Source organism: Scylla paramamosain, chromosome 29 (genome assembly GCF_035594125.1).
Source record: "Scylla paramamosain isolate STU-SP2022 chromosome 29, ASM3559412v1, whole genome shotgun sequence".
NCBI lineage: Eukaryota > Metazoa > Arthropoda > Malacostraca > Decapoda > Portunidae > Scylla > Scylla paramamosain.
In genome coordinates, this window is record NC_087179.1 from 15,174,283 (window position 1) to 15,196,879 (window position 22,597).

The window sequence follows — 22,597 nt, forward strand, 5'->3', positions numbered from 1 at the left end:
TATCATGGGACTTGTTGACCTTCATGGCTTTGACACCATGTCCTACTTTGTTCTGGTTAGGGAGTCCATCTACATTTATGGCAGGCCATGACTAAAGACTTGTCTTGCCCTCATATCAATCAATCGCTGTTTCTGTGATGTACCCAGAGGGAGTCATAATGAATGATTGAGTACTGAAAAGATGATTATGTTTCTTCACAAATGTATGAAAGAAAACTATAATCTTTTAGTATATACCAGACAAAATTCATGTCAACTGGCCATATTACCAGTTAATCAATCATGTTAACTCGTTAGGGTAAGTTTAGTAAAACTCTACAGCGCCCTCCAGCTCAAGAAGGTAGTACAAATCCAAAAAATTAAGAGCCCTGTGGTTTTGCCACCGAAGGCACTGCCCTCCTCTGGGCAGGTGTTCGAGCCAACTAACTCTACAGGCTCGAGATAGATCTCACCTTCAGATCGTACCCGAGCACAAAGGGAATAATTTACTGATGGTAGTGATGGGATTCCCATTAATTAATGTATATGATGTAAATGGTGTGATATATAGACTGAAATATATATATATATATATATATATATATATATATATATATATATATATATATATATATATATATATATATATATAGAGAGAGAGAGAGAGAGAGAGAGAGAGAGAGAGAGAGAGAGAGAGAGAGAGATAAATACATTGATAGGTAGATAGAAAAGTAGACAGATCGATAAATAGCTGTAGGTAAATACATATATTGATAGGCAGATAGATGGATAAAGATAAATACGTATATACCGTATTATATTGAAAGATAGATTAAATGGGTAGATAAAAAAAATATACATAGATACATGTATACTGTATATAGATATCCCCGTCATTCTAGTGAAAATAACAACATAAAAATAGCCTGAACTAAAGAAACAATGAAAAAAAGTATGAAGAATGAATTAAAAATTGAAGGTGAGTCATATAAAACTCAGCAGACAGCAATACACAAGAGGAAGAAGAGGAGGCCCAGCAGAGTGCACTCAGTGCAGAGCCCCGCCATCTTGCTCATAGGAATGTTGTCCCGTTTGGCTGCTCGAACTGGTAAGCCATTTTCAGGCAACATACCTCTCGTTTTCTCTTCTAATCTGCCTAGGAATCACACAACAAGTACCCTTAACCGCCCTGAGCACCCTGACCCACACCTTGGGCTGAGAAATGAGTGGGGGCAAGATAGTGTTCCTCCCCGGTGACTTTTCCCTGACCGGCTGACTGGCTCCGGGTACTTTGGGGATGAATTGCTGGGATATGTTAATCCAGCAACACTTTGGACGTTACTAGATCAGTCCTGACGTGAATAGAGTGGCACAGGCTGCGGCATATACGGTTGTAATGGAGAAATAGTTTGGGGCAGAAATGAGGTTCATAATATCTTTGCAGATAACATTTACTCAGCCCTGCCCACCCACGAACCCCTGAGGGACTATTTGATGACTGTCTCGCCAGAAGGACGTGTGTATTGTACTGGTGTAGCCACACAGTTGATATTTGCGAATCTCTTCTGACCACTACATATCTTTAATGCATTTATTTACATTTACGCCCAGTGTTTAACTTTTTATCAGATTATTATTATTTTATGTAATTGTATTCATTTAACTATACCACCAATATCTGGCAAGGTCGCCAGGTGCAGGGCCCTCGCTCACATCAGGGACAGGTGTGCCTGGGCTCCCCGTGCTCGCCACCACACTGACGTTCACCTCAGTGTTATCATGAGAGACAGTGTCCTTCATCGGTGCACATAGGGATTTTGGAGTCCCAGCGCGCTCCTCTCTCAGATTCCACCGGCACACAAGATGCGCCACTTATCAGGCCCTGGGGTTGCCTGCCAGTCCCCTCAGTGGCACCCTTGGTATTATTTTAGGAGAGGACTGTAATGCTCTACACATTTAGGAGTACAGTTTCTTATTACCTTTTTGGATACTGAGAAACTTACTTTATTGAAGTTTTCGTCACAAATTAATAGTTTCGTTGATATAGAGATTTTTTGTTAAGTGAAGCAAATAGGTGAAATAAGTTAAATAAATAGCAAATTTAGGTTAGGGTAGGTCAGATCAGGTTAGGTTAGTTTAGATCAGGTTAGGTCAGGTTAAGTTAGGTCATGTTAAGTTAAGTTAGGATTGCCTTCTTGCTTCTTTTTCTTTCTTCAAGTACCCTAAAATGACCATTTTTGTGTTCCCCATAAACCCTGCTTCCCGATGAATTCCAAAGATCATGGATGAGATGAGAAGAGGCAAAATTAAATATTTCCAATGTGTTTTATACTCAAAATCATCTATAACAAAAAAAAAAAAAAAAAAAAAAACAATAATGAATATCATAGCTTTGTACTTGAAATGCAGTTTGGTCCTATTGTAAAGAAATTACCACACACTTTGCTGGTCTCGGGACCACTCATCTGGTTCAAGCACACAGGTATACAGTACTAGAATATGGGCTGTGTGAGAGGGCTCTACTTGCTGAAATCCATCTACAGAATTATTGGTTTAATTTGTCAAGAGCACAGGGACAAGCAGTCTTGTAATATTTCAGACATTTGTATCTCATCCATGTTAACATTTTGAACTCAAACACCACCTTCCACAGGTTAATATTTGTCAGTAATGAATTTTGAATTGTTAAGAATTACTCTAGACTTCATATAATTCAGGAATGGAGAATGCTTTTTTTTTTTTTTTTTTTTTTTTTTTTTTTTTTTTTTTTTTTCCACAGGAGGTGCACTGGCCAAGGGCAATGAACAGGGAGAGAGGAAAAAAAAGGGCTCACTGAGGTGCCAGTCCCCAAAGAAAAATACTGGAATTATCCAAAATTGGAGGATAAGGGTCTTGAAATGAAGGGCATCTGCTGCCTGGAGATCTTAAGCACTGGCAAACCTTCCACCATGAGTGCAGCTGCTCTGCTGACAAAACATTCAGTGTGGCACCCTCATGGGCACCTAGGGTTTCAGACTCTCCATGCCCACAGCTTCCTTCAGGCTGGGAGGAGAGTTTTCTCATCAAAGTGTGTCAGTCTGTGGAATTCTTTACCTGATGAAGTTGTTGCTCTGGATTCAATTGGTTTGCTGCAGTCCCCTCTGCACTGTCCTGTGGGCCCACTCCTGCACCAATCTGTACTGTGCTGTAGGCTTCCACCTCTATTTCAAACTAGTAATTAAAGTGTCCATCCAAAGTATCTGATATTATTTACATTATTACTTACTGAATTCACAAACATTAATGCACATTGTTCGTATTTTATACTCTGCAAAGGGTACATACTTGTAACTCATTGTCATTGCTGAGTCACTGAGTTGCACTACAATTTTGTTGAATAACTGACCTGCAAATATGTTCTGCCCGTGTGTCTCTCCTTGTGATTTCCTTTTACTGTTCAGTTGTAGTAACAGTGTGGCCAGTGAGGTGAGTTTATGGGAGTATATCAATAATTATGGGTACTGGATACTGCTGAGTGAAGATATACTGATTTTGTGTAATATTTACCAGCTGGTTTTGTCTTCTTTAAAAGGAAAGCAGAATTGAGATTTGTTTGTTTTTGTAGGATTTAGATCAGTCAGAATTGACAAAAATGGACAATATTGACCAGTTCTTATTATCAGAGTAAGTTGAAATTCTTACATGTCAATAATATTGGGGGACTAGTTAGCCAGTAGTAGGTTGGACTGGTTTCGCATAGACTAAAAGATGTTTAGGCTGTCTAAAGCTTTGGCTGTCAGCAGTGTGGGTATCAAGAAGGTTGTGACAGAAAGGATAATTTTGTCCTTAAACGTGTGTTTGTGTGCCACAGTGCAGGAGGTGCGGCCTCTGGTGCTGGTACGGCCCACCAGCACCTCGGCCGTGCAGAGAGCTGAGCAGAGGGATGAGGCCAACTTCCCACGCCCAGTGCGGCCTGTGGAGCCTGGCAAGGTGCGCCTCGGCTTCGTCCCTGAGGAGTGGTTCCAGTTCCTCTACCCCAAGACTGGTGTCACAGGTAACACTCTCTCTCTCTCTCTCTCTCTCTCTCTCTCTCTCTCATTGAAGTGTTCAGGGATTAGGATGTAAAGGAAGGAAGAAAGGAAAAACAGAAGTGCAGAAGAAAGAAATGGATTCCTAATTACACCTTTGTGCCTCATCAATATATGTGTAGCTACCCCTCCAATTTAAGCAGTCTGAAACTGGCAGCTCCTGTGTGTGCCGAGCCGTGCCTCACCCGCCTCTCCCCACAGGTCCCTATGTGCTGGGTCTGGGCCTCACCACCTTCCTGTGCTCCAAAGAGATCTACGTGATGGAGCATGAGTACTACACCGGCATCTCCATCCTCCTCATGGTGGTCTATGCCGTCAAAAAGTTCGGACCTGTCATCGGCCAGACTCTGGATAAGAAGATTGAGGTGCTTTTTTTTTTTTTTTTTTTAATAATAATAATAATAATAATAATAATAATAATAATAATAATAGTAATAATAATAAATGGTTTATTCTTTAGGCAGTTAATAAACTGAAAATGTACAGAGGGGATGGGGAAATATTTAACATTTATCCTAAAGTCTAATCTAGGAGGGAAATACTATTGATGTGTGTGTGTGTGTGTGTGTTTGGTACAGTGTTTGCACATATTTTCAAAAATCATTTATGCCTGACCTGTGTTTTAGCTGTATATTGTTGTCCTGACCTCCAACCCATCTCATAATCCAAAGAGTTGTGTGGTGGCACACAATGTACATAGAGTAACTCAACAAATATCTTTTTGGTTTTCAGTGCTTACTTTTTACTCTAAAGATCTTCAGTCTATCTTGTCCACCCAAGAAATTGTTTGAGATCAGAGTAGGACCTGTAACAATCATTTTCTCATATTTCAATACCTGTTTTCCATTCTGATGATTTTGACATGTAGTCCACCTCAGAAGCTTGAGACAAAAACACATCACAATCATCTGCAGTTTTTACAGGGTCCAAGAACTTCATTGGTCCTTCCTTCACTCCACCTAAGTAGTTGTTTGGTGTCATGTAGAGAATAAGCAGCAACTCAAAACATAATATAACCTTGATATCTCCTTCAGGATATTGAGCAAAGCTGGCGGGACTACAGGGAAGGCAGCATCATACAAGTCAAGGAAAGTATGGAAAAGGAGAAGGAAGCCCAGCTCTCCGCCAAGGGGCAGGATATGCTCTTTGATGCCAAGCGAGAGAATGTGGCCCTGCAGCTGGAGGCTGCCTACCGAGAGAGGCTGGCCAGGGTGCACTCTGAGGTGAGGAGGGATTGGTGGTGCTGGTACTGGTGAGTTGGCAGGAGGAGGCTGGCCAAGGTGCATTCTCAGGTGAGAAGGGAGTAGTGGTGCTGGTACTGGTTAGGTGGTAGGGGAGGAAGGGGTTCTCAAGTAGAGTGTTAGATGATTGAATAGACTTATGGCCAGATTATCAAATAAACTCTTTCCCCTTCCCACCTGGAAACCACTCTTTGTTTATTATCATTCACAAGGAGGCTTCTCGAGCAAGCGCACAAACAGGTTGAGTGGTAGAAAAACTAACTAATGGTGCTCCTTCACAAAGAGCACCCCAACACCATCTCTTCACAAACCTCTTGGTTTATTTCATGCTTAATTATATAGTTTTCCATGTTGTATTAGTAATTAGTTATAGGGTCAGATAAGACTTTCTGTACATCATGATAAATCACACCTTGCAGGAAATATTACTTTAAACTGTGTTAAAGAAGTGCAGAGCCATAGGAATGCATAGGAGTGCACCAGCCATAGGAATGGGATCCTCATCATTCTTCAGCTCAGATGTTAATTGTTGAGTTTTTTTGGGGGGTTTCTTTTCACACACCTGTTATTTGATGGCTTTCTATTTCATTTTTGGAATATAAACTTGCATTGTGTATATGTTTATTTCTTTGGTTGTTTTGAAATGGCCAGAAAATCCTAGTGGTGGTGGTGGTTGGCAGGAATACTTTCCCACCAATCCTGTTATGATGGATTGGCCTTACTATTGTGTTTCTAAGAACATATCCAGATCTTATAGCCAGGGAACAGTGTACTGCAGCTCTTCCTTACTCATGTTCACAGCCAACTCTACCTATGTAAAGTGAATATATTGCTTCATGCTAATGAGGCTGCAGTGAAACTGGAGATTGGTGGGCTTCATTAAAAAGGTCCACATGGCTGCCAACAAAAGGACTCGCCTGGTATTTTCTGCTAAACCTAGTGTTTATCATGATATCCCATATTGTTTATATAAATATGAATCGCAGAATATTTTCAGTCATTTCAGTATATGTAAAATGCATGAATTCTCTAGTTTTCAAAGTTTGAGTACCAGCACTATAATGAAATCCTCTTGCTTGGAGAAATAGAAAAGAGCATCTGCTAATACTGTGATGGGAAGTGTCTTCTCTAGAAGACTCTCCAAGGATAGGGGAAGAGGTAGATTGATAATCTGGCAGTTAGTAATTGTTGGAGTCAGTGGGGAGTCTCACCCAGGGATTCAACCCCAGGACCTGTTTGTCAGTTGGTGATGTTCCTGGTTATGCCACAGTTACACCTCTAGGAGCAGTTTCAGCAGTAATTAGGTTATTAAAGGCAAGTCCAAGTGAACTGTGTGTGTGTGTGTGTTCATAATTTATTTTATATTTGCTTTCAGTCTCATTGTTGTACCATATTTATCTTACTGTTAAACACACACACACACACACACACACACACACACACACACACACACACACACACACACACACACACACACACACACACACACACACACACACACCTTTTTTTCAGTCATACATTCCACATCTGTTGCCTTGTGTGTTTGAATGTATGTATGCATTAGCTATTCATAGTCAGTGAGCTTATCAAGTATTTAATTCGGTGTGCATTTGTGTGCGTACAGGTGAAGAAGCGGCTGGACTACCAGCTGGAGGTGGCCAACGTGAAGACTCGGCTGCAGCAGAAGCACATGGTGGACTGGATTGTGAAGAATGTGAAGGGCTCCATCACCCCAGCACAGGAGGCCGCCACCCTGAAGCAGTGCATGGCTGACCTCAAGGCTCTTGCTCCCAAGGCATAGAGAGAACCAAGTTGGCCTCCTGACAGGCCCAAACCTTCCTGGTGGTGATGTGGAAGCTGTGTGAGGTGGATGGAGTGGCCAGCTGTACTCCACCACCCTTGCATGCTCATTATTCTGACATCCTCCACATCTTATCCAGTTTTCTCCTTGTACATTCATGCTGGCAGTAATGTAATCAGTGGCAAGACATCTGGTGTATAGAAATTATTTTGTAATGGAATCATAACAGTAGAATATTCTGTTATTTATCTTATCTATAACCAGGCTAACGAAGAGACTGTTCTGTATATATAAAAGAAGAAAAGATAAAGTTTTGGCGTAGTATTTGAGCCTTTTCCTTTATAAGGGGAAGTTTGGGGGCACATGTTAAAGGAGGTTAGTGTTGTATGGGTTAAAGTAATGGTGAAAGGTTGGTGAGGGAGATGTATGAATGCTTGGTTATTTTGGAGTGTTGGAGGAATGGTGAAGGAGGTTAGTATATCAGGAGGTTAAGGTAATGGTGAAAAGTTGGTGAGGGAGATGGTAAGATTGCTTGGTTCATTTGAAGGTGTTAGCTGATGTAGTTGTGATTGGATGGAAAGAAACAGATGGAATGTTGAATACAGGCGTGAGAGATGTGTTGGTGGCAGGCGATGGACTCAACAAGCAAAAAAGGGAGAGGTAAAGGCCTCACCATTCTCGCCCCACTATGAGAACGCTGCTGGAGTGAACGATGCGTCTTGAGATGGATAGGAGAGCTGTGCTTAATAAGCTGTAGAAGCAACACATTAAAACATCAGAAACATAAACAGATGGCAACACATTGTACACAATGCAACACTCACCGAGATGAAACCACATAACACTTGCTGCTCTGTGAGGCATACACACAAATCAGACAAAACTTAAGATTTCCTGCATGATAATACATCCAACTTTGAGAAAACTCACTCAATTCCTACAACTATCTGATGAGAATTATATTGACATTGAAAATAATTATTTATGTGAAAAATAAAAAGATGCCAATAGTTATTTTTCAGACCAACCTACATAGCAAAGGATCAGAGCTGTGAAGTTTATTGAGTACATCAGTTTTGTGTGTTGATGGCTTGACGAAGGGCTTCTCACACGCACGCAGAGAAATCAATGTAATGAGGGATGGTTTTCAGCCCAATGGTGCAGCGATGGAGCTTTGAAAATCCCCCGGTTGGCATAATTGATTGTTGAAATATTCAGTTCATTTCCAACCACTGCTTAAAAAAAATAAATAAATAAAATAAAAAAAAACTGCTTTAATTGTCACTATATTGTTATCATCTGCATACCTCATTTCAAAGCTAACCGTTAATATTTAAATATAATCACAACGTAATCCTACCCGTTAACTTTATTTGTCATTTGTCTGTTTCACTGTAATTAAAATTAATAAATTAATTTAATGTTTCACTGTAGTGCAGTAACTATTAAAATGATCACTTAAGTGATCAAGGCCATGCAGCTACTATTAAGTACTTAATGAGCTAAGGAGGCAATGAGCTGAGGAGGGAAGGAAGGAGGCAGAGGCCCACCAAGGCAAGTGGTTCCTGCAACACCACTTAAAATTTAATTTCTCGCAAAATAAAGCAAAACAGCACATGTGTATTGAGTATTTTTGACTTAGAATTACTTTGTAATGCTATCATATCCCAAAATATGTACCTTAATTTGGGGAACACCCTGTATTAATGCTGAAGACTCCCCTGTCTGGCTGGGAGATAAGGAGGTAGGATGGAAGTTCATGCCATACTAGTAGTATTGTAGTAGTACAGTCCTTGGCACACACTGTACAAAATGCTTAATTCTTCACTTCCTTTAGATGTATAATAGAATAATTTTTCATTTCCTTAAGATAAGGCAAATTTTTCACTACCTAGAACCTTGGCTCCTAGCCCGGTAAAAAAATAAAATAAAAAATAATAAATAAATAAATAAATAAATAGAAAAGGCTCCAATTTTGTCTGCTCTCGCACACTCCCAGGGCCAGGGTGTCACATGCTCCAGTAATATTTTTGGCTCCTAGCCCAGTAAAAAAAAAATAAATAAATAATAAATAAATAAATAAATAAATAAATAGAAAAGGCTCCAATTTTGTCTGCTCTCGCACACTCCCAGGGCCAGGGTGTCACATGCTCCAGTAATATTTTTATTATGTGCTAAATTTACCTCGGTTCAAAAAGGCCAAAGACTGAGCTTAATCCACTTCCTTCCTAAATTTATTAACATTATGAATTTCTAAATTTATCAATTTGGTGAATTTATTATTAAAATTGGAAATCTTCCAAACAATTGCTATATTCGGCAGCACATACTTCATTGTAAATGATGAAAGTAAACGTCAGACTAGACAAACGGCACATCAGCAAAGTTATCATACCTGGATGGTTTTATGCAAGGCCCTCAAGCAGGAAAGATGGTGCTGCCACTCTATACACTGCAGTCTGTCATGTCAGACCAATTGTGTGTGCAAAGTGATTTTTTTTCTTTACCCTAGAAACATGTAGTTTGGTCCTGAGGATTGGTGATAAGAGCAGCCTTGACGGAACCCATACTGGCGATCAGATAGAAGGTTGTCAAGTGATAGATGTTTAAGAATCTTCCTGTTGAGGATAGATTCAAAAACTTTAGATAGGCAGGAAATTAAAGCAATAGGATGGTAGTTTGAGGGATTAGAACGGTCATCCTTTTTAGGAACAGGCTGAATGTAGGCAAACTTCCAGCAAGAAGGAAAGGTAGATGTTGACAGACAGAGCTGAAAGAGTTTGACTAGGCAAGGTGCAAGCACAGAGGCACAGTTTCGGAGAACAATAGGAGGGACCCCATCAGGTCCATAAGCCTTCTGAGGGTTTAGGCCAGCGAGGGCATGGAAAACATCATTGCGAAGAATTTTAATACGTGGCATGAAGTAGTCAGAGGATGGAGGAGAGGGAGGAACAAGCCCAGAATCATCCAAGGTAGAGTTTTTAGCAAAGGTCTGAGCAAAAAGTTAAGCTTTAGAAATAGATGTGATAGCAGTGGTGCCATCTGGTTGAAATAAAGGAGGGAAAGAAGAAGAAGCAAAGTTATTGGAAATATTTTTGGCTAGATGCCAGAAGTCATGAGGGGAGTTAGATTTTGAAAGGTTTTAACACTTTCTATTAATGAAGGAGTTTTTGGCTAGTTGGAGAACAAACTTGGCATGGTTCCGGGCAGAAATATAAAGTGCATGAGATTCTGGTGATGGAAGGCTTAAGTACCTTTTGTGGGCCACCTCTCTAACATGTATAGCACAAGAACAAGGTTTGGAAGGTTTAGGTTGAGAAAAAGAGTGAGGAATGTACGCCTCCATGCCAGACACTATCACCTCTGTTATGCGCTCAGCACACAAAGACAGGTCTCTGACACAAAAGCAGTAGTCATTCCAAGGAAAATCAGCAAAGTACCTCCTCAGATCCCCCCAACTGGCAGAGGCAAAATGCCAGAGGCACCATTGCTTAGGGGGATTCTGAGGAGGGATTGGAGCGATAGGACAAGATACAGATATGAGATTGTGATCAATCAATATCAATACAGATATGAGATTGTGTATTAAGACACTTAGGATCGTTGTCAGAAGGGCAGTCTGACCTGGGGACATTTGTGGTCCCCTCCCCAGATGGGGACTCTGAGGCTGGTGTAGGAGTCGCCATGATAATTTTGAAATTTTGGTTGAAGGGTTGTGTGTTATTAGGTGCTTGTAGTTTTGTGCTCAATCCACACACTTAGCAATTTTTCCATTTCTTCCATGATTTTGTTCCTTTTCTTAGTAATAATGGTGGATTGCACAGGCAGAGAACTTTTTACATCCTCCATAATACAGTCCCTGTTCTCATAAATTGTTGCAATGGTGGACCAATTCATGTTGCAAGCATGGGCTATGTGTACCATTTTTTCCCACCATCAAGTTTCTTTATGATGACCACCTTAGTTTCCAGTGAGACAGCTTGATGCTTCTTAGCAGTGCTGCCATCATCACCAGCCTTATGCTTGTCACCAACTGTTATTCATTATCAGAAGGTGAAAAAAAAATATGCAAAAAAAATCTAGGTGCACAACCAAATGGATCTTAGATTGGAAGTTGAGTGAACACTACAGGGTGCCTCTCTCCACTATGCTGCTACCTGGTGTAGGCAGCAGCCAAAAGTGATATTTGGCTGCTTTTACAAGATTTGCAAAGCAGGGAGAGACTAGAGTGCATACCCTGCTTTGTTGCCTTGATGGGGATCTTCTCTCCCTCAACAGTCTACATCTTCAAATCAAAACATCACAGGAACTTCACAATGCAGCCATTAGGAGGGTGAGTGAAAGACAGCCACACCCCAACACTAAGCATGACCTCCAGGATGCCTGACAGCAGAGCCACCAGTGAGGGGAAGACCTGCCTGTGCCTGAAAGCTAAGATGTAATGAACTCTGCTATGTCCATCAAAAGTATTTGTTAATCTAAGACTATCACACCCTTGCCAGCTACATCCACAGTGGAAGAATGAGATTGAGAAGGAAGGAGTGAGAGTGGAGGGTGGAAAGGAACAGTAACAACATAAGAGAGTTGAGTTGGAGTGAGAGTGGAGTTCATCAGGAGTGCCCCCTATCACCTGCCTTCCCTCCTGGTTGGTCATCTGACACCTGTCTGCTGGGGGTGATACCTGCCATTCCCTTGTGTGTGTGTGTGTGTGTGTGTGTGTGTGTGTGTGTGTGTGTGTGTGTGTGTACATCTGAGTCACTCTATGCTCTTGATGTGTGTGTGGGCAGTGTGTGCTGCACATTTATGACTCTGTACCCTGCTTGGTGTGAGTACTGGTACCTGTGGTGCCCTGAAAATAATGAGATAACTGTGTCTTGTCCTCTAGTCATGAAATATATGCCTGTGCTATGCATGTAGTTTCTGCACATCCTTCTTGCTTCACACTCCACTACTACACTGATCCCTGTGAGTTGCCTCCACCTGCATTTCACTCCACCTGGTGACAGAGTGAGTGCTGTCCTGACTACTTGTGAGCTGCTGCCTGCCTGGGTAAGAGTGTTACTACTGGCTGACCGGCTGTGGGCAGTGCTGTAAGTGGTGGGTGCTACAATAGCATGTTTTGGTATTAGTCTGCTACATACATTGTTGGTTGATTCAATTATTTGTTGTTTTTGTTCTCACAAATATATGACCGATTGAAGGCTAACTGCTCTTCTGATCTTGCTAACTGCATGCCTCCCCTTCTCCTGTGGCCTCATTGCACAAGATTGTCTATTTTCTCTCACCATTATTCTGTCCATCTCCCTAATGCAAGAATTAATCAGTATTCTAAATCTTTCATTCCTTTTACTGGTAAACTCTGGAACTCCCTGCCTGCTTCTGTAGTTCCTCCTTCCTTTGACTTATAAACTTTTGAAGAGGAAGGCTTCAAGACACTTCCCCAGGAAACTTTTGACTTGTCTTCATGGTCTCCTTCAGGGTCTGGCACCTTTAGTGGACTTTTTTGCCCATCAGTTTTTGTTGCCCTTGACCAGAGACCTTACACACACACACACACACACACACACATAAAAGAAAGAAAAAAGAAAGAAAATAAATAAATAAATAAATAAATAAATAAATAAATAAATACAATAAAATAAATAGATAAATAAATAAATGACAATAACTAGTAACACAATAATAATAATAATAATAATAATAATAATAATAATAATAATAATAATAATAATAATAATAATAACAATAACAGACTGTGGATGTTCAGTGTAGAGAGATAATCATTTGGAAGGTTATGTCGAGTTGACAGAAAGAGGAACTGGGTTTTTGAGGTAATCAACAGAAGTAAGTTTGCTCTGCCCCAATCTGAAATTTTAGAGAGATCAGAAGTCAGGCGTGGTGTGGCTTCCTTCCGTGAACACAGCAGTCACCCTGTCTTACACTTGCTCCTAGACTCCACCCGGTATCGTGTTTTTGCTTATTTCATCTATTTCCCTTACTTTTTGAGGCTCCTGCGTGACGGTGAAGGTTCCTGGATACTTGAGATCCTTCCTGCAACCATCACGTCGCTTGACAAACCAGAACACTGAGAAAATAACAAGTGGAAGAAATGCTGTAGTACTCTTCATCTGCACTACCGGCAGATCAAATCCACGTGTGGACACAAGAAGAAGAGAGTGGGAAAATAAAATATGCCAATACGCAGTGGCGGCTCGTGACTGTTACTGATGGGGGGGCTGTCTCACATTCAGACAAATAAAATCTTAAATGCTTTTATTGTTATTGTTTAACATACCATTGATTGATAGATTATAAAGATAGAGAGATAATTATTTAATTCTTTGGGTCTTATCCTAACAGTAAATGCTTGATTTCCTTAGTGCTGGCTTAGGCTATTTGAAAAGGAAGTCCATTCTCCTGTTCCTGTTTTGTGCAAACAGATCAATAACTTTTTCTTAACTTCTTAACTTCACATCCACAGAGCCATGTTTTCCTTTGGTACCAATCACAATTAAAACTGCGAATATACTTCTTGTTGTGGCTTACTCCTTGCACAATTTTAATGTCTGGTAATGGGCGATTGTTTTAATTGCTACCTTCTCTTGAAGTGTTAACTGTGAAAAACTGAGTTCTTTCAATGCAGAAACCGTCTTTGCTTCTTGTGCCATTTTGCAAAATACTGCTAGGCCTACTTGGGAAAAGAAAAAAAATACTATCTTATACGATGTTTCTGTGATTTTACACCATCTATGATAATCAAGATTGAGCACAAGCCATCACTGATCAATAATATTCTAAAATCATCCCTGACAAATTGAAAAACACGATCGAAAACAAGACCGACGCAAGAACACTCAACTAACCACAACAACGGCCGAGACAAGACTGCGCTGGACGCAGTCCACACTCCTCATTCCGCCCGGGAAGCCTCCCCCCATTTCTCCCCGCTTTCCTATCATTAAATAGTAAATAATTTCCGTACTTCCTCATTGTTTTGCAGTATTTTTTTTTCATATAAACATATGAGAATTGGTGTTTTCATGTGAATGATAGTCAAACATAAATAAATTAACATTATTTTCGTGAATCCTAGAAATCCACTGGGGGGGCTGCAGTCTCGCAGTCCCTATTGAGGAGCCGCCACTGCCAATACGTACTTTATTTGACTTATGTAAGAAAAAAGAGATATCTAAAATACTCAAGATCTAATATGTAACCTTAGGAATGTGATAACCGATTGGAAAGGGCATTTCAATATTCAACTTTTTTTCTCTCTCTAGAGAAAATGTTGATAATTTTAGCTTAAACTATTATGTTCTGTGTTAGTGTTCCCCCCCCCCCCTCCATCTCTCTCTCTCTCTCTCTCTCTCTCTCTCTCTCTCTCTCTCTCTCTCTCATTATACTAATAATTCTAGCAGGTACAAATCAGTACATCTATTCTAAAGCAAAAACTATGCCACACAAAAACTATCCTTGTTTGTCAAGTCCACAGCTTATATTGTGTATTCATGTGGAAGCTGTTCTTCATACTTTGTTCAAAGTCCGAGCATAATCTCTCCCTCTCTCTCTCTCTCTCTCTCTCTCTCTCTCTCTCTCTCTCTCTCTCCTTTGTAACCCCATTTTCTCAACATAATCTGAAATTTGAAATTCTTAAAGAAGTGATATAGCCAAGGTCCTTAGGGTTAGTAACCAAGATATGATCATAATTGGGGGGACATCACAAATGTATGTACTGAAATGTCTGAGGGGATATAGCAAGGGTACAAAAAAGACAAGCTTAAGGTTAGTATTTGGTTAGGAAAAGATTAAGAAAGATTACATGAATAGTCGTCTGGTGAAAGTACTGAAGTGTGCAATGGGAAATAAGGTATTTTAGATTTACACCATCATACTCTACAACATTGGGAATGTGATTTTTGCATACCTTACTGGATTTTAAGACACTTTATCTATCTGAGCTTCCATGGGAAATCCAGTTTTCAAAATAGACACGGGCACTTTCTCAAAAAAATCCCTAGATCCGATCCTGTAGGATAGGTTAGAATAGTATCCCTGAGGGGGGTTGAGGGAGGTGCAACCCCCTCCGGCTAGATTAGGTTTGATTAGTATCACTGGAGGGGGCCAGGGCGGTGCAGCTCCCCAAGCTAAGTTAGGAGGATTATAGTGTAAATCTAAAAAAATTACCAGACATAACAAGAGTGATACTCAACTAGACAAAATCATTAGGGTTAGTAATGAGAGTAGGACAAGATTAGGAGGGAATGTGATGGAGGTACTGAAGTGTTCTAAGGTATAAAAGAAGGGTGATATAGACAATACCTTTGGGTTAGTAATCAGGGTAGGATAGGATAAGAGAAGGTCTGATTCAATTAAGTACCTAAATGTCTAGAGGAATAAAGCAAGAATGATGTGCAAATAAAGATCCTTAATATTAGAGAAAAGGACAGGACAAGATTTAAGGACTCTGATTAAAAGGGGCTCTGATGAGAGTACTGTAGTGTCCAATGAGATCAAGGAAGGTACTGGTTAATGTAGTAATCTTGAATAGGATACGCATAGCAAGGATGATGTACAACTAGACAGCATCCTTAAAATTAGTAATGAGGACAGGACAAGATTACCAATGGAGGTAATGAAGTGTCCTAAGGTATACAAAAAGGATGGTGAAGACAAGATTTTTAGTAGTCAAGACAGGAAAAGAAGTAATGGGTTTTAGATAAATTTTAAAAAGGGATAGGGAGAAATTGGTTCTCATACAGAATGGTAGATGAGTGGAATGGTCTCACAAACACACAAGTTGTAGTAAATGTCTTTATTTGTAAAACATCTTCACAACTTTCACCTCTCACATGGATTAACATTAAATACTCAAAAAATCATCGGTGTATGAGAAATGAGGACCAATTAATCTGCCTGCCTGTGGCCCCTCTTCATCAAACATAACAAAATACATAATAATAAATACGTATAACTTTTGTATTATCTTGCTAGCATAATTAAAAAAAATACAACCTAGGAGATAATATTATACACACACATACATACATACACTCATACACACGACAGTTCCTGCTCGCGTGTATAGTAACTCCAAAGAATCACTGCTGACGAGGAGGAGGTGAGCTTTGGCCAGCCCTTCATCATCTCCTCCTCTCTCCCTCCTCCTGCTACACTAAAACACTGTCTGGCAGCAAGAGTAAAAACAGTATCAAATATAGGGAAGGGCTGTCTGCCTTTATAACTCATATTCTATTGGTGAATCACTCCTCCTTCTCCTTCTGTAAGTAAAGTGCCCCTATTGTCTCTTGGCACAAGGGTCTGCGATCTGTACACACTGTCACACTAAGGAGCTCTCTCTCTCTCTCTCTCTCTCTCTCTCTCTCTCTCTCTCTCTCTCTCTAAGCTGTGGCCACTCAAGGCAGAGAGGCGACCAGAGAAGGATTTGTACTTCAAGCTGATTGATTTATTTTGTGTTTTCACCTGTATATGTCCAGGCATCCCCTCCCCCTCCCCCCCATGCACTCAGTTAGAGGCATTGCATTGGTTGTATCACATCATCCAGACCTTAGTTCGTGGACGACACACACACACACACACACACACATACATGACTCGCTGCCAGCACACACAACACCCCTACATGATACACACACAGACAAAAGCATGGTAGCGGAGGGCATGTCTCATCTGTGGCAGCCCAGCCCTCCCCCAACGCTCCCTGCACCCCTTCAAGCCCATCACACTCCTGGCTCCTGGCAGTGGCTGTCGGGGGGAGAGGGAGGGGTGGAGGAACCAAGCCAGTATCACCGGGGGTAGAAGCGCTCCCCCTCCTGCTTGGTGACACGCCGAAACACTTCCTCCGGCAGCCCCTCGGGGTTGGCCAGCACATTGGTGGTGGTGCTCAGTTTCCTCATCGAACTGGACACCACTGGGGATGCAAGGCTTTTTTACTCTTTTGTTACACACCACAAATATATAAGCTAGCTGTAATGTTAACCTAGCATTCCATTCACAGCCAAGACTCCACCATGGAAGCAACATGTTTCTATTCTTATGTTACACACCACATATAGAGAAAAGTTTGCTAGATGTAATGTTAATCCAGTATTCCATTCACAGCCAAGATTGCACTGTGGACAAAAGAATATTCCTATAGTTACTCTTTCATTATACAAGAGTGTATCACATCTCAGTGTTACTAGTACTGTGTGTATCGTGCCCTGCTGGAGCATCAATGAAATGCTGACAAGTTGATCTGAAGGCTGAGGGATACACTGGCCATGAAAGGCTTTTGCTGGAGAGTGAACTTTTATGAGGACATTCACAGAGACATGAATCCAGTACCATAACAATGAGTCAGCAAGACTGTAATGGATTTAGGGCAGCCTTGACTGTCCCATCACTACACATGTGGCTCACCATCACTTTACACCACATATAAACACACCTTTTTTATTCTTTCATGTGTGAATGACACTGACATAGGGGAAGAAAAGGAAGACAAAAGACCCATTGATGATGTCAGCCCCCAAAGAGAAAACAAAGATTATACACAACTGGAGGACGTAAACCCAAAACTCCTGCACACACAACACACACACTGAAGCAATACTCACAAGGCCGCAGAGTGTTGAGGGAGCATTGTTGGTCCAGCCAGGCTAGGGAGGACCGGCATAGGTCGTCGACAGAACTTGTGCTCACACTGTTATTGTACGACTCCAGCAGAGGCTCTGTGATCAACGAGAAAATCCAGAATTTCCAGTTGGCAAGCGTCTGCTCCTTCACATATGCTGAGAACATTTCCTTGAGCTTGCTGTATCGTGCGTGGGTCATGGGGGCGCCCGTGGCTGGCAGCTGTGCCTGGGCGTTGCTGTGAAGGAGGTGGGAGTGTTAGTCTTCTGTTCATGCTTTGTCTGTTACTTAGTTGATGAAATAACAGGAATGCACACAAAGAAAGAGGTGAAATGACAGGAATGCACACAAAGGAGATAAGATGACAGGAATGCACACAGAGAAAGAGATGTAATGACAGGAATGTACACAAAGCAGATAAGATGAAAAGAATGCACACACAGAAAGAAATAAAATGACAGGAATATACACCGAGAAAAGATAAGATGACAGGAATGTACACAAAGAAAGAGATGTGATAGAAATACAGTAAAAAAAGGAGATAAAATGACAAAAATTACACGCAAAGAATGACAAGAAAACAGAAATACACACAAAAAGATAAAATGACAAAAATACTAAAAAAAAAGATAAGACAACAGAAATACACTAAAAAAGAGATAATGACAAAAATACACAAAAAAAGAGAGAAGATAACAGAAATACACACAAAGAAAAAAATAATATGACAAAAATACACACACACGCACTCAAAACAAAAAAAAATTACAATACACACAAAAAAAGATAAAATGAAAGAAATAAAAGAAAAATGATAAATACACAGACACACAAACAAAAAAAGAGATGAAGGCTATTCACACATACTTCACCATTTTTCCTATCTTACACTGACTATCAAAACTTGTGGCTTTCAAGGGAGTCTCCCCATTTTCCATCACCACCATAGACAACACCAGTTTTTCCTCACCTGATCTCAAAGCTGAGGTTCTCTATCTGTGATCTGAGCTTCTCTGCCTCTTCGGTCAGCTGCTGCCGCTCAGATTTCAGTTGCTGGATGTATTCTGCTCCCTTCTGCAACATGACTGCCTTGCTGATCTGAGAGAGGGAGAGAGAGAGAGAGAGAGGATGAAGATGTGGTATGTTGACAAATGGACAGGAATTTGATTTGACATGAAGTGAGAGAAAGAATGAAGAAATGATGTACTTTTAAACAGTAAGAGAGAAACTTGCTGATCTGAGAGAGAGAGAGAGAGAGAGAGAGAGAGAGAGAGAGAGAGAGAGAGAGAGAGAGAGAGAGAGAGAGAGAGAGAGAGAGAGAGAGAGAGAGAGAGAGAGAGAGAGAGAGAGAGAGAGAGAGAGAGAGAGAGAGAGAGAGAGAGAGAGAGAGAGAGAGAGAGAGAGAGAGAGAGAGAGAGTGGTATGTAGGCAGATAGACAGAAATCTGATCTGACAGGAAGGGAAAAATAAAAAATATAAAAAATATAAAAAATATAAAAAAATAATAATAGCAAAACCAAAATTTGATGATCCAAGAGAGGAAGAAGTGAGAATCTGGCCAAACATTAAAAAAAAAAAAAAGAAAAAAGAAAAGAAAAAAAAGGTTCACTCAACATGCCACTCACAAGAAAGATTATTATTGTAGAAGCTTCCGAAAAAGATGGCTACTGCTACAACAAGAACCACCAGCACCACCACTCCTCACCTTGGCATTGGCATTCTGACTGATGGAGGGGATCAGTTGGTGCATCATATCAAAGTTGTTTTTTAGGTTTGAGCGACGCTTCTGCTCTGCGTTGATGTGACACACTCGCCGGTGCTCCTTGTACTGCACCCTCTCCGAGTCACTCTTTGGCCTGCACCAAGAGGAAGAGGACAGGGAGGATTAGGGTTAACAGGAGCAAGGATAAGGATGAGGCAGGCTAGATGTAGAAATTAGAGTTTGTGGCAAATACTGGCTCTGTTTTGTTTCTTTCCTTGCATTTGCTGTTCTGAAGACTTGACTTGGGGTGGGGGCAATTCTGAGTCACCTGTAGCATCAAGATTAAGATCATTAAGAGTGAATGAGATGTGATGCTATAGTCAAAGATGCAATCTAGGAAGTCCTGGTAATTTTGCTGTTGTATGCCTTTTATAAGAACTCTACACACATTTTTTAGCAACTAGAAAAAAAGGAAAGAGAAGTGATGTGTTTCTCTCCCACTGGACATGAGGACTAGCTGACACTGACAGACATAAGGCAACAAGACTTTACATACTACCACTACCACAACCACTACTGCCACCAGAAATCGAGAAAAATATAATGCTCCTTTTTCTCCAAATAGATAAGAGGGCTGACTGACTGACACTGACTGACACAAGGCAACCAAGGCTTTCCATACTGCCACTACCTATACCACCACTGCTGCCATCACCGTGCCACTGCCACCCACCTGAAGGCCTTGTTGGGGGGTGAGGGGATGTTGACCATGTGTGGGGAGGTGGGCTCAGGGTGGGGCGGGGACTGCTTCATGAGGCTGGGAGGGGAACAGGGGCTGCTCCATGGCGGGATTGACTGCAAGAGAAAAGATACTGTTGGTTTGTGTGGGAGTGCCAGTGAACCTGTGTATGTGTGTGTGTGTGTGTGTGTGTGTGAATTTCAGAGGCTACGGTGTGTGTTTAGGAAAGTGGTTAAGTCTTATGGCTACTCTGCACCACACATACTACAACTACTACTGACTTCATTTCCACAATAACTGATAATGTCACATGCTCTGCTGTACCACAAATGAGCATACAAGAACCAGAGGCAACACATACCTGAGAATATGTTTGTGTCTTAAGATTGGAGGGCGTGACAGCTGACAGGGTGATGGGTGGCATGATGAGGGAGGCTGTGGCCACCGGCTTCACACTGCACACTTCACTGCTCAGGGTGTACACGGTGTTGTTGCTAGTGATACAGCTGGTGGTGGGGGAGCCGCAGCCTGTGATGAGGCCAGGGATGACGAGGGATGTGGTCTTGATACCGTCACCTTCAGTCTTGTGGCGACTCGTGCTGACCATTGGCTGTGCAACGCTGGTCACTGACGGAGTGCTGCTGCTGCTGCTACTACTGCTGCTGCTGCTGCTGCTGCCGGCAACTTGGTATGGACCTGTGGTAGAGATGGATAGATATATAATATCTACTGAAACACTAACATTGCCTACCCTTGATAACACTGATCATTATCTTTACCACCTTACCCATTCTGTGACACCCACCTATCACCCTGTAAGCACACACAAAGGCCACACACACTGTACAGACATAGACAGGAGATTCTCACCACACCAAACACTGACAACTATCTTGAGTCTCCACACCAACCTGAGGTGAGAAGATGAGCAAGCAAGGCTGACGTGGAGGAAGAACTGTTGGCCTGGACTGAGGCGAGGACTGGGGCCGGCACCATCAGGGAGGCCGGGACCTGGGCCACGGCAGGAGCTGGGGCCGGGGGCTGGGGCGATGTGGGGCAGTGTTGAGGGGGGGCATCTGGGCTGGGGCAGGGTTGGGGAGGCCACTGATCATCTGGTAAGGGGCCAGTGATGGTGAGCCCACGATGGCTCCGCTGCTGCTGCTGCTGCTGCTGCCCCCTGAGCTGTGGGATCGGCGCCGTGGCACACTCTGTGGGGGTGAACACATTGCTACATCAATCTAAAGAGCCAATGAGAAAAATTGCCACAAGTTTTTAACAAGCTTGCAAATCAATACATATAAAATTAAAATATAATAAAATATACATTTAAATTTGATTAATTAATGCTGAAACTCATCACTCTTTCTCTCTCTGTAGTACAGTACAAAAAGTCTGTTAATCTGAAAAGGATGCAATGAAAAATATTGGTTGGGATTTATAGAAAGGTCACTAGATCAACAAACACATCACTCAAACATGACCAAAGACACAGTGAATCTGACCAATTAATGCTGGGCCTTGTCACTGCCTCCTCCTTCACAGTACAGTTACTCCCCCTCAGTGAATGGCAGGCTGAGGCTTACACATTACTAAGAACACATGTGGTTTCTCTGATGAGCGAGCATTTACTGTCCCCAATGAGCCACAGGACAGGGGGTGAAGTATGTGGACAGTCCAAACTTAACTTTACACACAAATCAGCCTATAGAATCTTTATGCTCTAAAGAGGATACAGCTGACAGTCACAAGCCCCACATGTGATCCTCAAGATCAAGATTCAGGTGCTTCCCCACTCCCAGCTCCAATCATTATCCACTGTCTCCTATATTTTACAGGTTATGGTGGAAGTCACCATTATTCTAGTGATTATTTAACAGAAATCACCATTATTCTAGTGATTATTTAACAAGAAATCAATGTGAAAAAACACAAAAACCTGACTAATCACCACTGTGGCCTTTGAAAATAGTCCTGATAAGAGAGTAGGGCATTTTCAAAGCTGTAGTGAAGGTTATTTACGGTGTTTCAAGAGTGTTTTCAAAATTGTAATGATTGATTAACAAGAAATCATTGTGAAAACAAGCATAAAAATCTGACTAGTCATTACTGTGGCCTTTGAAAATAATTCTGATAAGAGAATTAAGCATTTGAAAATCTGTAGTGGAAGTTACTTAGGTTTTTCAAGGGTGTTTTCATAATTTAACTGGTAATTTAACAAGAAATCAGCATTGTCAATGTGAAAAGACATGAAGACCTGACAGATCATCACCATAGCCTTTGAAAATAGATAGACCTGAAAAAGAACTACAGCATTCAAAAAGCAACAATGAAAGTTACTTAAGAGTTTTCAAGGGTTCTTCTATGATTCTGGTGATAATTCAACAAGGACTCCCCACCTTTGATATGAAAACACATGAAAATCTTATTAATCATCCC

At 41.3% G+C, this 22,597-nt stretch overlaps 2 protein-coding genes and 1 long non-coding RNA gene across 5 annotated transcripts in view; 1 reads left to right on the top strand and 2 right to left on the bottom strand.

Annotated features, from left to right (window-relative positions):
* Positions 1-918: 918 nt before the first annotated feature.
* LOC135115395 (ATP synthase subunit b, mitochondrial-like) lies at positions 919-7,402 on the top strand. Its single transcript, XM_064032136.1, has 5 exons — positions 919-1,087; positions 3,830-4,012; positions 4,248-4,411; positions 5,081-5,269; positions 6,912-7,402. Exons 1-5 carry the CDS (start codon positions 922-924, stop codon positions 7,086-7,088), a joined length of 879 nt encoding a protein of 292 aa, XP_063888206.1. The 5' UTR covers positions 919-921; the 3' UTR covers positions 7,089-7,402.
* Positions 6,869-13,177, bottom strand: LOC135115396 (uncharacterized). The gene is made up of 2 exons (XR_010275983.1): positions 13,088-13,177; positions 6,869-7,839 (listed from the first exon to the last, which is right to left on the bottom strand). It is a non-coding gene; the product is annotated as an uncharacterized LOC135115396 (long non-coding RNA).
* Positions 13,178-15,885: 2,708 nt separating this feature from the next.
* The window catches only part of LOC135115397 (carbohydrate-responsive element-binding protein-like), an 86,019-nt gene continuing 79,307 nt past the window's right edge, over positions 15,886-22,597 (bottom strand). For 2 of the 3 annotated variants that reach the window (XM_064032139.1, XM_064032140.1), the window contains 7 exons: positions 21,073-21,369; positions 20,523-20,857; positions 20,156-20,277; positions 19,426-19,576; positions 18,691-18,818; positions 17,705-17,958; positions 15,886-17,016 (listed from right to left, as the gene is read on the bottom strand). In XM_064032139.1, coding sequence (XP_063888209.1) covers positions 21,157-21,369 — 213 coding nt within the window. In that variant the 3' untranslated portion in view covers positions 15,886-17,016; positions 17,705-17,958; positions 18,691-18,818; ... (2 more) ...; positions 20,523-20,857; positions 21,073-21,156. Of the gene's footprint in view, positions 17,017-17,704; positions 17,959-18,690; positions 18,819-19,425; positions 19,577-20,155; positions 20,278-20,522; positions 20,858-21,072; positions 21,370-22,597 lie in introns of those variants that run through there. The other variant, XM_064032137.1, reaches the window with a different exon arrangement.